At 34.5% G+C, this 16,976-nt stretch overlaps 1 protein-coding gene across 20 annotated transcripts in view; it reads left to right on the top strand.

The window, feature by feature from the left end:
* sdk (sidekick cell adhesion molecule) overlaps positions 1-16,976 on the top strand; it is a 459,794-nt gene that overhangs the window by 397,677 nt on the left and 45,141 nt on the right. For all 20 annotated transcript variants that reach the window (XM_073975479.1, XM_073975482.1, XM_073975481.1 and 17 more), the window contains 2 exons: positions 4,040-4,159; positions 11,892-12,047. In XM_073975479.1, the coding sequence (XP_073831580.1) occupies positions 4,040-4,159; positions 11,892-12,047 (276 nt within the window). The remainder of the gene's footprint in view (positions 1-4,039; positions 4,160-11,891; positions 12,048-16,976) is intronic.

A 16,976-nucleotide genomic window follows, 5' to 3' on the forward strand; every position in this document is an offset into this window, starting at 1 on the left:
ATAATATTTCAAAATCTTGGATTTTTAAAAAATATTAAAAAAACTTTGAATTTTTAAAAAATATTTAAAAAAGCTTGAATTTTTTAAAGTAATATTTCAAAATTAAAAAAAACTTAGATTTTTAAAAATAATAAAAAAATCTTAGATTTTTAAAGAATTATTTCAAAAGCGTAGATTAAAAAAAAAAATATTTCAAAGAGCGTAGGTTTTTAGAAAAATATTTCAAAAACCGTAGATTTTTAAAAATATTTCAAACAGCGTAGATTTTTAAAAAATATATCGAAAATCGTAAAGAATGGATTATAAAAAAATATTTCAAAATTTCAAAAAGCATGAATTAACAAATTCTAAAAAACTTAGATTTGTAAAAGAAAATATTTCAAAAAGTGTGGATTTTTTTAAAAAATGTTTTAAAATTTCAAAAAGCTTGAATTTTTTTAAGAAATTTTTCAAAATTGCAAAAGGTTTGATTTTTTTTAAAAAATATTTCAAAATTTCAAAAAGCGTGAATTTAAAAAAAAAATGTTTCAATATTTCAAAAAAGGAAATTTTTTAAAAAGTATTTCAAAACCCGAATTTTTAAAAATTTTCTTTTGAAATTTCAAAAAGCGCGGATATTTTTTAAAATAATACTACAAAATTTAAAATTTTCAAAAAGCGTGGATTTTTAAATACATTCTTCAAAAATTTCAAAAAGCTTGAATTTACAAAAAATATTTCAAACTTTCAAAAAGCGTAAAAAATTTTTCAAAATTTAAAAAATCGTAGATTTTTACAAAATATTTTAAAATTTCAAAGAGATTGGAGTTTTTAACAAAAATTTCAAAATTTTAATAAACATGGATTTTTAAAAATGTATTTAAAAAAACATATTTAAAAAAGCTTGGATTTTTTAAAATAATATTTCAAAATTTAAAACAGCATGGATTTTTAAAAAATGTTAAAAAAAATCTTGGATTTTTAAAAAAATATTTTAAAAAGCTTGGATTTTTAAAAAATATTGGATATTGAAAAATAGTCAAAAAAGCTTGGAAAGTAACATTTATTTCAAAATTTAAAACAAACGTGGCTTTTTAAAAAATATTTCAAAATACTTGGATTTTTAAAAAAATATTTCAAAAAGTAAAGATTTAAAAAGGATTTCAGAAAGCGTAGGCTTTTAAAAAATATTTCAACAAGTATAGATTTAAAAAAAAGATCTCAAAAAGCGTGGACAATTGATTTTAAAAAACATTTCAAAAAGCATGGATTTTTAAAAAATATTTCAAAAAACTTAGATTTGTAAAACAAAATATTTCAAAAAGTGTGGATTTAAAAAAAAATGTTTCAAAATTTCAAAAGGGGCGATTTTTTTAAAAAATGTTCAAAATTTCAAAAAGCTTTAATTTAAGAAAAATATTTCAAAATTTCCAAAAAAAAAGAATTTCTAAAAAAATATTTCAAAAACAGTGGATTTTTTTAATTTTTTTCAAAATTTCAAAAAGCGCGGATATTTAAAAAATATTTTAAACTTTCAAAACCGAGCATTTTAAAAAAAAAAATAGTTCAAAAGCCGTCGATGTTTTAAAAAATATTTCAAAAATCGTGCATTTAAAAAAATCAAAATTTCAAAAAATATATTAAATATTTCAATATCGTGGATTTTTTAAAAAATATTTAAAAACGCTTGGATATTTTAAAGTAATATTTCAAAATTTAAAAAAGCGTAAATTTTTAACAAAATTTCAAAAAGCTTAGATTTAAAAAAAAAATATTTTAAAGGCGTGGATTTTTTTAAAAAAGATATTTCAAAAAGCTTAGATTTAAAAAAAAAAAATATTTAAAAAGCGATGATTTAAAAAAAAATATTTAAAAAAGCGTAGATTTAAAAAAAAAATATTTCAAAAAGCGGGGAAAGTGTATTTTAAAGAAATATTTCAAAACAACTGAGATTTGTAAAACAAAATATTTCAAAATGTGTGCATTTTTTAAAGAAATTTTTCAAAAAAGGGGTGAATGTGCCACAATTTTAAAAAGCGTGAATTTAAAAAAAAATATATATTTCAAAGTTTCAAATAAAGGGATTTTCTTAAAAAATATTTCAAAACCCGTTGACTGATTTTTTAAAAAAATATTTCAAAAACAGCGGATTTTTTAATATTTTTTTTTTTTCAAAATTTCAAACAAAATACTCCAAACTTTCAAAACCGTGCATTTTTTAAAAAAATATTTCAAAAACCGTACATTAAAAAAATCAATACTTCAAAAAGCGTGGATTTTTAAATACATTTAAAAAAGCTTGAATTTAAAAGAAAAAATTCAAAAAGCGTGGAATTAAAAAAATTTTTCAAAATTAAAAACAATATTTCAAAAAATATTTCGATTAAAAAAAGGAAATAAAATTTCAACTGACTGATACTGTTTTACTCCATGGTAGATCAAGAAAAGGTAGCAGCACTTCAAAAAGCGTGGATTTTTAAATACATTCCTCAAAATTTCAAAAAGCTTGAATTTTAAAAATAAAATATTTCAAAAAGATATCAAAATATTTCAAGATTTAAAAAAGCTTGAATTTAAAAGAAAAAATTCAAAAAGCGTGGAATTAAAAAAAAAAATCAAAATTAAAAAAAAAATATTTCAAAAAGCTTCGATTAAAAAAAGGAAATAAAATTTCAACTGACTGATACTGTTTTACTCCATGGTAGATCAAGAAAAGGTAGCAGCAATACCCAGCTGACTGAACTGGGCTGTAATGTTAGTGTCAAATTCCATACGACATTTTATATATTAATTTCTATGTTCGATGTATATTAGGGATATGTATTCTTTGAAGAACAAATTTATTCATCAGAAAAAAACTATTTCCCGTAAAGACTCCTTCATATCATTGACATGTAACTCCTCCAAATCCGAACGACATGCCGCACACTAAAACACCGCGTATAGAGGCGGTACAATATTTGTTAATATGTGTGGTATTTTGTTAAACTTGAAAATAATAAAGCCCTAATAAACATGTGCTTTTTTGTTTTCAAAAGCAAACGATTGAAACAGCTTCTTTTTTTTTCAATGAATTACCAGCGACCCCAAACATTTTTCCAAGAATTCTACTTTATGGTATGGAAACATTCAAATTGAAAATCTAACGAGTTTTCATTCATGTTTTTCAAAATATTCAATCAAATGTGAAAAATTATTAGTTTTTTAAATTGCAATAATTTATAGACATTTCCTTATTTTGTTTACATGTACGTTGACACTAACGTTTACAAACAAAAACAAATTTCTATGTGGTTGTTGTTGAGTTGTATTTGTTGTAGTATTTACTTTTCCTGGTTTGTTCTACCATGGTTTTACTTTACCATATTTATTCATTTATGAATATTTTATTTTGAATTTTTCAAATTTTGAATATTACATAAAATTCCAAATTTTCAGCTGAAAGATAAGAACTACTTTAATATCCGTCAGATAGTTACTACAGAAACTAGCTAACTAAAAATTACAAAAAAGAAAACACTCACACACAAAAACCACAAACTTTTATAAAATAAAACCTCTAATAGCTTTAAAGTGGTCTACGGCCAATACTTCAGCAAATAAAAACCGAAGCAATTACCACAATTTATACAAATTGTGGTAGCCAACAACAACTCTATTTTATATTTTATTTTACGTGTCTAACCTACCTTGAGGGCGAACATTTTGAATGTAAAACCAACACTTGTCGCACTTTTTTTTGTATAAACCACTTCATGCAACGATTTTTTGCCCCTGCTAGAGTTAAATGTTTTAGAACAAAGATAATTGGTTTTGTAAAAATTTTTGTTGTTGTTGTAGTATTTACAGTTTAGCACATCAAATATGAAATCACCATTCCGCCCATTTGTTCATATGCCCATGCAATTTTACAAGTATTTTTTTTTTCAAACAAAGCAATTTTAGTTTTATTATTTTTTTATTCTATATTTGTGAAACAAATTTAAATATTTTTAATATACATTTTTAATTGTTGTATTTGTTTTTTTTTGTTTTGTTTTTCTTTTACCCAACCGTTTAGCTTCTGCCCCTGTTATGGAAGTGCCACCACAAAATGTCACCGCTTTGGATGGTAAAGATGCAACTATTTCCTGTCGTGCCGTTGGTGCTCCCAGCCCAAATATCACTTGGATTTACAACGGTAAGTGGTGGTGTCAGTAGAAACTTAGCATTGAATATAAAAACTAACCTTAAATAAGAACAGACAGCGGAATTTTGTGGGCTCTGGTTGGTATTTGTTGTCGTTTTTGAAAAACCCCCACAGTTTTTTTGTTCATTTCCACTTTGTTTTTTTGCGTTGGTTGTTGCCACACTTACAAGTGGCAAAACATCACTAATGTTATTTAACAGTGGAATAAATGAATAATTTATGTGTTTTGAAGTGCGAAATTGCTGTGCGGCCAATGCAACGTCGTTGCCGCAAAAACAACAAATAAAACGAAATATTATTGCTTGCTCTCTTTGTATGCCATTTTATTGCCTAGGATAAGAAAAAGATTTAGAGAGGGTTTTTACGGGTTACCAGGCAATTGTAAAATGACATAAAGAAGGCAAATAACTAAAAGGAATTTTTGAATATGTTAGGTTGAAACATATTTTGGAATAAAATGCATTTCTTAAAAATGTGCAATAAAGAAGATAAGGCAATACATTTGAAATATGGTAACTTGTGCATAAAAAATCCCTAATAACACTGTACAATAGCCAATCTAGAGTGTGGGAAATTCAAAGTGGGGTGATAGTATTCGATTAGTGGATTAAACCCTAAAAGGTGTTTGTGTGTTTCAGGCCACAATTTTTATAGATCCCATTATTTATAACCTTAACCGATTTTGTTAGAAGCGCCCCTCTATAGACCCTTTCTGAAAGAAATGGGGCTTCAATATACCCTTTCTAAAAAAGGGGTACTTCGATAGATCCTTTCTGAAAGAAAGGGTGCATCAATAGGCCCTTTCTGAAAAAAGGGTGTTTCGATAGACCCTTTCTGAAAGAAAGAGTGCTTTAATGGACCCTTTCTGAAGCAAAGAGCGATTCGATAGACCTTTGTCAACGAAAGGGTGCTTCGATAGACCCTTTCTAAAAGAAAGGGTGCTTCGATAGACCCTTTCAGAAAGAAAGGGTGCTTCGATTGACCTTTTCTGAAAGAGAGAGTGCTTCCATAGACCTTTTCTGAAAGAAAGGGTGCTTCGATAGACCATTTTTGATGGAAAGAGTGCTTCGATAGACCCTTTCTGAAAGAAAGGATGCTTCGATAGACCCTTTCTGAAAGAAAAGGAGCTTCTATATACGCTTTCTGAAAGAAGGGGTGCTTCGATAGATCCTTTCTGAAAGAAAGGGTGCTTCGATAGACTCTTTCTGAAAGAAATGGTGCTTCGATTGACCCTTTCTGAAAGAGAGAGTGCTTCCATAGACCTTTTCTGAAAGAAAGGGTGCTTTGATAGACCCTTTCTAAAAGAAAGGGTGCTTTGATAGACCCTTTCTAAAATAGAGGGTGCTTCGATAGACTCTTTCTAAAAGAAAGGGTGATTCGATACACCCTTTCTGAAAGGACGGGTGCTTCGATAGACCCTTTCTAAAAGAAAGAGTGCTTTGATAGACCCTTTCTAAAAGAAAGGGTGCTTTGATAGACCCATTCTGAAAGAAGGGGTGCTTCGATAGATCCTTTCTGAAAGAAAGGGTGTTTCGATAGACCCTTACTAAAAGAAAGGGTGCTTCGATAGACCCTTTCTAAAAGAAAGGGTGCTTCGATAGACCCTTTCTAAAAGAAAGGGTGCTTCGATAGACCCTTTCTAAAAGAAAGGGTGCTTCGATAGACCCTTTCTAAAAGAAAGGGTGCTTCGATAGACCCTTTCTAAAAGAAAGGGTGCTTCGATAGACCCTTTCTAAAAGAAAGGGTGCTTCGATAGACCCTTTCTAAAAGAAAGGGTGCTTCGATAGACCCTTTCTAAAAGAAAGGGTGCTTCGATAGACCCTTTCTAAAAGAAAGGGTGCTTCGATAGACCCTTTCTAAAAGAAAGGGTGCTTCGATAGACCCTTTCTAAAAGAAAGGGTGCTTCGATAGACCCTTTCTAAAAGAAAGGGTGCTTCGATAGACCCTTTCTAAAAGAAAGGGTGCTTCGATAGACCCTTTCTAAAAGAAAGGGTGCTTCGATAGACCCTTTCTAAAAGAAAGGGTGCTTCGATAGACCCTTTCTAAAAGAAAGGGTGCTTCGATAGACCCTTTCTAAAAGAAAGGGTGCTTCGATAGACCCTTTCTAAAAGAAAGGGTGCTTCGATAGACCCTTTCTAAAAGAAAGGGTGCTTCGATAGACCCTTTCTAAAAGAAAGGGTGCTTCGATAGACCCTTTCTAAAAGAAAGGGTGCTTCGATAGACCCTTTCTAAAAGAAAGGGTGCTTCGATAGACCCTTTCTAAAATAGTCTTTATAAAAGAAAGGTTGCTTCGATAGGTGCTTCGATAAACCCTTTCTAAAAGAAAAGGTGTCTCGATAGACCGTTTCTGAAAGAAAGAGTGCTTCGATAGACACTTTCTGAAAAAAAGGGTGATTCGATAAACACTTTCTGAAAGAAAGGGTGCTTCTATAGACCCTTTCTGAAAGTATGGGTGCTTCGATAGACACTTTCTGAAAGAAAGGTGCTTCTATAGACCCTTTTTTGAAGAAAGGGTGCTTCGATAGACGCTTTCTGAAAGAAAGGGTGCTTGGATAGACACTTTCTGAAAGAAAGGGAGCTTCTATATACCCTTTCTGAAAAATGGGACCTTCGATAGACAGTTTCTGAAAGAAAGGGTGCTTCGATAGACAGTTTCAGAAAGAAAGGGTGCTTCGATAGACAGTATCTGAACTAAAGGGTGCTTCGATAGACAGTTTCTGAAAGAAAGGGTGCTTCGATAGACAGTTTCTGAAAGAAATGGTGCTTCGATAGACAGTTTCTGAAAAAAAGGGTGCTTCGATAGACAGTTTCTGAAAGAAAGGGTGCTTCGATAGACAGTTTCTGAAAGAAAGGGTGCTTCGATAGACAGTTTCTGAAAGAAAGGGAGCTTCTATATACCCTTTCTGAAAAATGGATGCTTCGATAGACAGTTTCTGAAAGAAAGGGTGCTTCGATAGACAGTTTCTGAAAGAAAGGGTGCTTCGATAGACAGTTTCTGAAAGAAAGGGTGCTTCGATAGACAGTTTCTGAAAGAAAGGGTGCTTCGATAGATAGTTTCTGAAAGAAAGGGTGCTTCGATAGACAGTTTCTGAAAGAAAGGGTGCTTCGATAGACAGTTTCTGAAAGAAAGGGTGCTTCGATAGAAAGTTTCTGAAAGAAAGGGTGCTTCGATAGACAGTTTCTGAAAGAAAGGGTGCTTCGATAGACCCTTTCTGAAAGAAAGAAAGGGTGCTTCGATAGACCCTTTCTGAAAGAAAGAAAGGGTGCTTCGATAGACCCTTTCTGAAAGAAAGAAAGGGTGCTTCGATAGACCCTTTCTGAAAGAAAGGGTGCTTCGATAGACAGTTTCTGAAAGAAAGGGTGCTTCGATAGACCCTTTCTGAAAGAAAGAAAGGGTGCTTCGATAGACCCTTTCTGAAAGAAAGAAAGGGTGCTTCGATAGACCCTTTCTGAAAGAAAGAAAGGGTGCTTCGATAGACCCTTTCTGAAAGAAAGAAAGGGTGCTTCGATAGACCCTTTCTGAAAGAAAGAAAGGGTGCTTCGATAGACCCTTTCTGAAAGAAAGAAAGGTGCTTCGATAGACCCTTTCTGAAAGAAAGAAAGGGTGCTTCGATAGATACTTTCTGAAAAAAATGGTGCTTCGATAGACACTCTGAAAGAAAGGGTGATTCGATAGACCCTTTCTAAAGGAAAGGGTGCTTTGATAGACCCTTTCTGCAGGATAGACCCTTTCTTAAAGATAGGCCCTTTCTTAAAGATAGATCCTTGCTTCGATAGACCCTTTCTTAAAGATAGACCCTTGTTTCGATATGCCCTTCTTAAAGAAAAGGTGATTCGATAGACTCTCTCTGAAAGTCATTTGTCAGACTAGGAAATTTGGTCCCACTTCGGGTATTCGTCCAGTAGGTATATAGCATGCGGCTGCAGCAGTAATATTGTCTCGGAACGTCCTCTCAGCTTCCCGAATATCAGAAGGATTGAGCTGATCTCTGAAACGGTAATTAGTGAACTCTCTGAAACTAGGCCATTTAGTTTTCCCATGCTTGATGAAAGTGTAACGTTCAGATTTGATGAGAAACAACAGGTTGTCAGGTGACGTCATTTGTCAGACTCGGCGACACGATTGTTATATCTGACAAACACTCTCCGCTAATACTAGTAGGGTAGTCTTTATTGACCATGCGTGATGGGCATTAAAGTCCCCTAAGACTAGTCGGTTATGGCCTTCCAAAAGAGGGCTAATGTTGAGTCTTTAACCTTGAGTACAGCTATTTATAGGCGAAATGTTAAGCAACTTTACCTCGGCAGTTCCACACCTGACTGCTACCGCCATACATTTCATGTACGCGTTATAGAGCCAGACTCCAACGAGGTAGGTATGTACTGAACAGACTGGTGCAATAGGGTAGTAAATCTTCTAACTCCAGTTCTGGTGCGATCCCTCAGTACAGTAAATCCCCCAACTCCACTTCTGGTGCGATCCCTCAGTACAGATGTACGTTGTAACTATCACAACGCAGTTATTGTTGAGCTTGGTTTCCTGCACCGCCCCGACCATGATATTTTTCCGACTCATAAAATCCAATGTTTACTCGATCTTACCTCGGAGTCCACTGCGATTATGTAAGCTGCAAAATCGATGAATTTTCAGTGATCAGAACAGCAACGGCTGGTGTGAAGTGCTGCTGTTTGGAGACTGTGGGGAGTCTCATATTCTGATGACGACGACTCACTGGGGGCTGTGTTCACGCAGCAACATAGTCCCTGTCATAGTCTCTCAAATGGACGAGTCCAGAGTAACTCCTGAGATCCACCCATCTATTATATCTCACCGAAATTTGAGTGTGGTGGATGCGGTTGCGACAGACCGAGCACATCTTCATTGGCCCTGGGTTTTCCTCCATCCCGGCAAGGACCAAAAGTAGCTGTAGCAGGCATTCCGAGATATGCAGCTCCCAACACAAATACAAACATATTATGTATACTGAGGTGGCAGCCGCTGTCCGGAACATGGGTGCTGTTTTGGTTCCGGGTCAATCCGGTATCCGGAAGAACCCGCCGCCGTGTGGTTGTAAGTTTTAGTTTGCTTTTGTGGTAATTTGAGTTACCAATTCTACGCAAAACCCCAAAACAGACGCCGCTATGTAAGAGGGCTACTATATATGTTCTAGCGAACGCGAATATTTATCATCAAACACAGTTTTATTGTTTTCTGAAGTATTCTCCAGAATGATTTATAGACTTTTGGATTCGCTCAATCCAATTGTCGAAGCAATTTTTCCACTTCAGTTGAGATACCTCTAAAACAGGATTTTCTCAAAGCTTCCACAGCATCATCAGGCGACGAAAATCGTTGGTCACTCTTTTTTTTCATGTGCGGGAATAAAATGAAATAATTGGGGGTCAAGTCAGGGCTGTACGATGGATTACCCATTAGTTCCACGGTTTCAACAGATATGAGAGAACTTGAATTGTCATGTGGAGCTGTGATTCATCTTCTTTTGTTCATTCTTCGAATGTTTCCGAGGACTTTAGGTGGTGTACCACTCTCAATTTGTTGGAGAAACCGGCGACCATTTGCTACGAGGAGCTTCTTCCACGAACAACATTCGTCGAAGATCCACACGGTCGGTTGCTATTTTCCTTTAAACTCATACGAATAGATCCATGATTCGTCATCTGTGTCGATCTTGAAAATGTCCTTCGAAGCACAGCGTTCGTATTTTTCCACAATTTCTTGGTACCAATCGAGACGAGCCTTTATTATTTGACCGATTATTAAATTGTGCTGGATCCAAAGAGAACAAACCTTTATGCAATACCGAATGGTGGAAGAAATGGTCAAGGATGCCTCCATTCGACGGTGTGTCACATGACGATCTTTAATTATCAGTTCACGCGCGGTATCAATGTTCTCTGGTACATGGGTCGATTTTAGAGGACCTTCGACATTGAGCGAAAGTCCGCTACGAGTGAATTGAAAACTTAGTCAACCATTACCTGATCTGTTCTTTTTTATGGACTCAACAATGTTAGAATCGTTTCCAAAGTTTAACTCACAACTTAATTTATGCCAAAATGGCTGCTTGATTATTTTTATAAATATGTATGAAAGTGAACCATATGGCCGCTGGCTAGCAAACAAAAAATGATAATAACTCGCATGAAATATTTGTTGAAATTTATTACAAAAATATTATTTTCTTTACTAATCATCAATGTGTGTATTTTTTTCTTTCTTTTTTATGCAAAATAATTTAACCAAATCTACTGCAACAACTTACCAACTGCTAACTAACAAACTATTCAAACGCTCTCAATAAATTGAATGTTTGAATTATTGCTACAAAAATAAAATCTAACAACGAAAAAAAAACACCAACAAATATCCCGTCCAAAAAACCAACACAAATCCAAACTGCAATAAAACTCACCACAAATTACCATTAAATGGATTATTTTGTTGGCGTTGTGGCACATCATATCCCTCCCTACCATTGCACCAAAAATATGGAATATGGATAACAACCCACCCTATCCCACCACGTATGTGAATATATAATAAAAATCCATGGATTGTTTTTGGCCTCAAACCAATTGGGGGTGACAACATCACTCTAAATTCCTTGACAACAAAAAAACCGCAATTTAATGTCCAATCTAAAAACTAAATGACTTTAATTGCTGTACAAACACCAACCAACAACAACAACAATGCTGTAATAATGTTTAAAATGCATTACATGCGACATACGATAAATGGTGATTGGGTTTTTTTGGGTGGTGCAATAAATATTTGATGCAACTTTACAAAATGACCATGTGTGTGTGTGCTCGCGCCACCTCTCCATAAAACATTATTGTCGTCATTGCCATCATAACTTAATGCCATTGAAAACACTTTAACTATGTGGCGTCATAATATGCTACGCTTAACTTGGCAAAAAAAATATACCTTATTCAACATGGCTGGCTGGCTGGTTGGTGGTGTCGCCGTTTCTCTGTGTGTGACTGTGGCATGCCACAAATGGCACAAACCATTGACAATATTTAATATTTACACATTGCTTGCAATTGTGGCGCCCAACATATACAATTTTTTGCTGCGTTCCATTTCTTCTTGTTTTGCGTGTGCAAAACAACAAACTGCGTAACGCAATGCCAACCAACGAACCGGAAAACATGGTTTTTGGGGGAATAAAATACGCGTGTGTGTAAAAACATTCTTTTGCTGCGTCAATAATACGAAAAAAACTATTTCAAAACATCAAAAAAATCGCTCAATTGACAACACCACTACCAACATTCCATGCATTTCAACATCATTTACATGGTGATGACAACACCATTTATCCCACGTATGTGTTCCTGGACTTAATGGTTGCATTTACCACAAACAACAACATCATCCTCATCATCATCATTAACAACACTATTATCGCCACGTCGGCAATGGTTTTGTTGGGGATCGCATGGCGGCAAACAAACATTAACCGTGCAAACAAAAAAACACAACAACTACAACCTCTGCCATTTTGGAATCCTACGCTGATGTCCTGTGTAAAATGCAAATTCTTCTGCCAACTTTACAAATTTGCATTTTGTTCCTCCTCACAACATGATTGGGGTGGGCTGACAACATTACAATCCACCAACATCACCTGCTGCCACATCTCCCACATGTGTTTATTTCCACCTTTTTGGGATTACAACCACACAACAGAAACTCAACTAGTTGAAATTTCAAGCCGTATTCAAATTTTAGAATCTGGAGATTTATTAATTTCAAATGTACGCGAATCTGATGCTGGTCTTTATACCTGTGTACGCTCCAATGAAGCTGGCACCGTAAATGGTGAAGCCTATTTAGGTGTTTTGGGTAAGTACATGCTACCAATATACTACATACATAATAATTGCACTAAAACCAATGGGGATTTGGGGTAAAACAAATATAACCCTACCGCCACCCCCCTTACCTCAGCTTAGAGATAGCTAACTAATATTAACTCATAACTTTGCATATTAATATGTATGTATGTGTGTATATTTATGTGTTCATTACATTAACTTGCAACATTTGAATGCTGCATGTTCATTGTTCATTGCTTTATTTTATGTTTGACAATTCAGTTCACTTAATAAGAAATTTGCTGAATTAAAATTCAAAACATTTTAAAAACAGGGGGAATATTGACATTCAAAAAGGGGGATTAAAATGTTAGTCCATATTTATATTAGGCAATTTTCCTTGTGACAATTGTCAGTTTCATGGAGAGAGAGGTGAGGCATATGGTAACCCTTTGCCTCTCAACACCCTCTCTCATCAACAAACTGACAATTGCCGCAAGGAAACTTGCCTAATGTAAATTTGGACTTATAAAACTTGTATTAAAATTTTAGAAATTATTCATTTAAAATAAGTAAAATATCATTTATTTTAAGAACTTTTTAATGGGCAAACGTTTTCACGGTGTGCCTTAACCAAATTTAAATGGAAGGTGCTTACACCTGGGAAGTTTTTGCAGATTCTGAAACTACAATGATCATAGATGAGAAATATCAAGAAATAAAAAAAAATCGCCGGAGGGATTTTCGAATAAATAGCGATTTAAGTTCACATATTTAGGGGTTCTTTAGGTTTTCACGATTTTGCTGGGAAACCGCGGGTCCTATGTAAATGGGCCTAAAGAAAATGATGTAGCTGTGAAAATTCCTCACAAGATTGGCCTTTATGATATTTTCGTTCATTTTACCGTTTTTGAGATATAGAAGTTCAAATTGAGACAATGCACTGACTGTTTCGCCTCCTCATAAAACAATATCATGCTCAGTGCTCCTTAACTAACTATTGTTGAAAACCGCTTACACATGGGAAGATTTCGCGGATTCTGAAACAGCAATGTTCATATATAAGAAAACTTAAAAAATCAGAAAAAATCGCCGGAGGGATTTTTAAATAAATCGCGATCAAAATTCACAATTTTAGGGGTTTTTTTGGTTTCCACGATTTTTCTTGGAAACGCAAGTCGTATCGAAATGAGTCTAAAGAAAATATTGTAGCTGTGAAAATTCTCTACAAGACTGACCTTTAGGGTTTTTCGTAGGTTTTAACATTTTTGAGATATAGAGGTTCAATTCAAATTTTTAGGTTTTTATCTTAAGTCTTCAAGATTTTGCTTGGAAACCGCAAGTCATATCAAAATGGGACTAAAGAAAATGTTGAAGCTGTGAAAATTCTCTACAAGATTGGATAATTTATTTTTCCTAGGTTGTACCATTTTCAAGATATATAAGTTTAATTTGGGAAATTGCAGTAATGGCATTGTTTTATAAGGAGGCGATACAGTCCGTGCATTGTCTCAATTTGAACTTCTATATCTCAAAAACGGTAAAACCAACGAAAATATCATAAAGGTCAATCTTGTGGAGAATTTTTACAGCTACAACATTTTCTTTAGGCCCATTTATATAGGACCCGCGGTTTCCCAGCAAAATCCTGAAACCTAAAGAATCCCTAAAAATGTGAACTTAAATCGCGATTTATTTGAAAATCCCTCCGGCGATTTTTTTGTTACTTGATATTTCTCATCTATGAGCATTGTAGTTTCAGAATCTGCAAAAACTTCCCAGGTGTAAGCACCTTCCATTTAAAATTAGTTAAGGCGCACCGTGTTTTGTTCGCACATATATTTGAGAAACTGAAAATTTAAGTTATTTATTATATACCCTTTTATACCCTCTTTAGCCTAAAGTCGGCTATAATACCAAGTTGATGGTATAAATGATATCGCAATGAGCCCGGACCAATTGTGGAAGTTGGTATTTAAAATTATGAGGTAGTTAAAGACTTCATCTACCTCAGCTACTGTACTTCCCCGAAGGACAAAAGTTATTATAGTATCCTGGTTAGGATTATGACTTTTTTTACAACCTCGTATCCCTGTATGATATTTTAATGAGTTTTTACCTAAGATTACATAAAATATTAATTATAATGTGATTCGATAAAAAAAGCTTCCGCACAAAAAGCTTTTAAAGTTTTTATTTTTCAGAACTTTTGAATCTTTTTTGAAGTCACTGTAAGCAGATATTTAACTGAAAACAAGGTATAAGGACACACTATATAACCAAAATGACATAACCGTTTGATTCTCACTAATTTTATCATCGTGTTATATCATATATGTATATCATTTTATATTATATATAACTTTTTTCATATATCATAAAAATTAAATGTGATTTGTGCTGGACCTTTTTTAATATATAAATGAAATAAAAGTTATTTTAGTCATTAATAGCCATTCATTCGTGCAATAGGGAAAAAATTTGAGAATTTTTATACCCTCAGCATTTATGCTAACGAAGGTATATACGTACACCTTCATACAGGCAAAATGTGCCTCATCGAAATTATGGTTTTAGACCCCAAGTATGTTTGGACGAAATGTGTTTCAGACAATTTGGAGTCGATTTAGCAATGTCCGTCTGTCTGTCTGTCCATCTGTCTGTCTGGCTGGCTGGCTGGAGCGCACTCTCGAAACGGATCAACCGATTCGATCCAAAATTTTGCTTTCGTAATATTTTGTCCAAACTTAGTTTAAGTTCGAAGATGGGCTATATCGGTCCACTCCTTCCGTTACCTCATCCACAAAAGTTCGGAAAATTTGTGCGCACGATAACTCTTGAAGGAAGTAACCGATTTTATCCATACTTTGCATATCGTGAAATTTCTACTAAACTTAGATGAGGTTCCAAAATGGACTCAATCGGTCCACTCCTTCGTGTACCTCCCACACAAAATTTCGGATAAGTTCAGATTGGGACCAGTTCTCGAATCACTTTGATTTTTGTTGCAATAACTTGTATTCATTGCCCCCCATACGACGGTACAAGTTTAATCAGGGGCAAGTCCATACTTCCTGAGAAAATAGCCTGAAAGATGCAAAAAACCCCTATGACACCGTGTATAGTGGTTGGAGCGCAAGATAACTCTCGAACGGATCTGCCGATTCGATCCAAAATTTGGCCTTCGTAATATTTTGTGCAAACATAGTCTAAGTTCGAAGAAAAGCCATATCGGTTCACTCCTTCAGGTACCTCCCCCACAAAAGTTCAAAAATGTTCGGAAAATTTGTGCGCGCACGATAACTCTTGAAGGGAAGGACCGATTTGGTCCATACTTTACGCATCCTAATATATCTATCAGATATAGATCAGGTTTGAATATGGACTATATTTATCTATTGCTTCGGGTACCTCCCACACAAAATTTCGTATAAGTTCACTTTAAAACCTGCTCCTGACTAACTTTGATTTCTGTTGAAGCAACTTGCAATCGCTGTCTCAATTACGACGGTAAAATTTGTAAAAAAAGTTGTAAAAAAACACCCCACGGCACCATATGTAGTAGCTGGAGGGCACAATAACTCTCGAACTGATAAACCGATTTGGTCCAAAATTTGGCTTTCGTCATATTTTGTCCAAACTTAGTTTAACTTCTAAAATGGCCCATATCGGGTCTCTCCTTAAGATACCTCGCCCACAAAATTTCAACATTTGTGTCCAAGTGCAGTTTAGGGTCTGTTCGGAGATCCTTTGGAAATTTATACCGATGATGTTCTTTGTGGTCCTGTTTACAGCCAAATTATATTTTCCGTGGACAAGTCCATGCTTCCTGGCATACTAGTCCAACAGGTGTACGATAACCCACTAAAATGACTAGTGGGCGCGATATCTATCGAAAAGATATGACTCCCAAAATTCATATTTTCGTCGGCAAGTTTAAATGTCCAAAAAAAAACCACAAAATAATGAAAAGATCATAAACACATTCGATCTGTCCGTAGATGAAAGTTCCAATTCACATAGGCTGAGGGTATATCTCTGTCGGCAAAGCCGACTGATACTTTTTTACTTGTTTTGTTTTTTTTTTTTCATTTCATTTCATAGAATTTAAAAAAAATCAAAGTCGTTTATCCGGAATATTTTTTATAATAAAACAAGTAAGAACAGCGTTAAGTTCGGCCGACCCTACACCACGAGTTGTATTGAAGTAAAATGGAACAATTCGTTTTATTTCGCTTATGAAGAAGACCAAATACCAAATTTCTGCAATTTCAAACTACCCAAAATTTGGGAGGTACCGGTCTATGGGGGCTATATTAAAACTTCGATCTATACCGACAAATTTCTGGCGGAAAGTTTTTAGACTCAAAGAAGGCCAAATACCAAGCTTCCGATAATGTAGCTAAAACCTTAAAAATACCGAAAATACGTTTCTATGGGGGATATATGACGAGGTGGACCTATACTGATAATTCTCTTCTGGAATATTTAATAATCCCATGGGAGACTAAATAACAATTTTCCGTCATTTCGGTGTGATATTGGCGGAATGTACTGTTCTATAAGGGTAATATGAAGTCGTCGACCTATACCTAAAAAATCCAGGTGGAAAGTTTTGTACCCCAACGAATACCGGAAATCCGGAGGTACCATTCTATGGGGGCTATATGAAGGCGGGGGCTCATACCGACAAATTTAGAGAGGAAAGTTGAATGCCCCCAACGAAGACTAAGTAAGAAATTTCACTAAATAACAATTTTCCGTCATTTCGGTGTGATATTGGCGGAATGTACTGTTCTATAAGGGTACTATGAAGTCGTCGACCTATACCTAAAAAATCCAGGTGGAAAGTTTTGTACCCCAACGAAGACTAAATAGCAAATTTCAGCCATTTCGGTGGATTGAAGCCACAACCTTCAAAATATGGAATATAGGGATGTACCGTTCTTTGGGGCTA

This window comes from Musca autumnalis, unplaced genomic scaffold, assembly GCF_047663935.1.
Source record: "Musca autumnalis isolate F117 unplaced genomic scaffold, ASM4766393v1 scaffold_3, whole genome shotgun sequence".
Lineage (NCBI taxonomy): Eukaryota > Metazoa > Arthropoda > Insecta > Diptera > Muscidae > Musca > Musca autumnalis.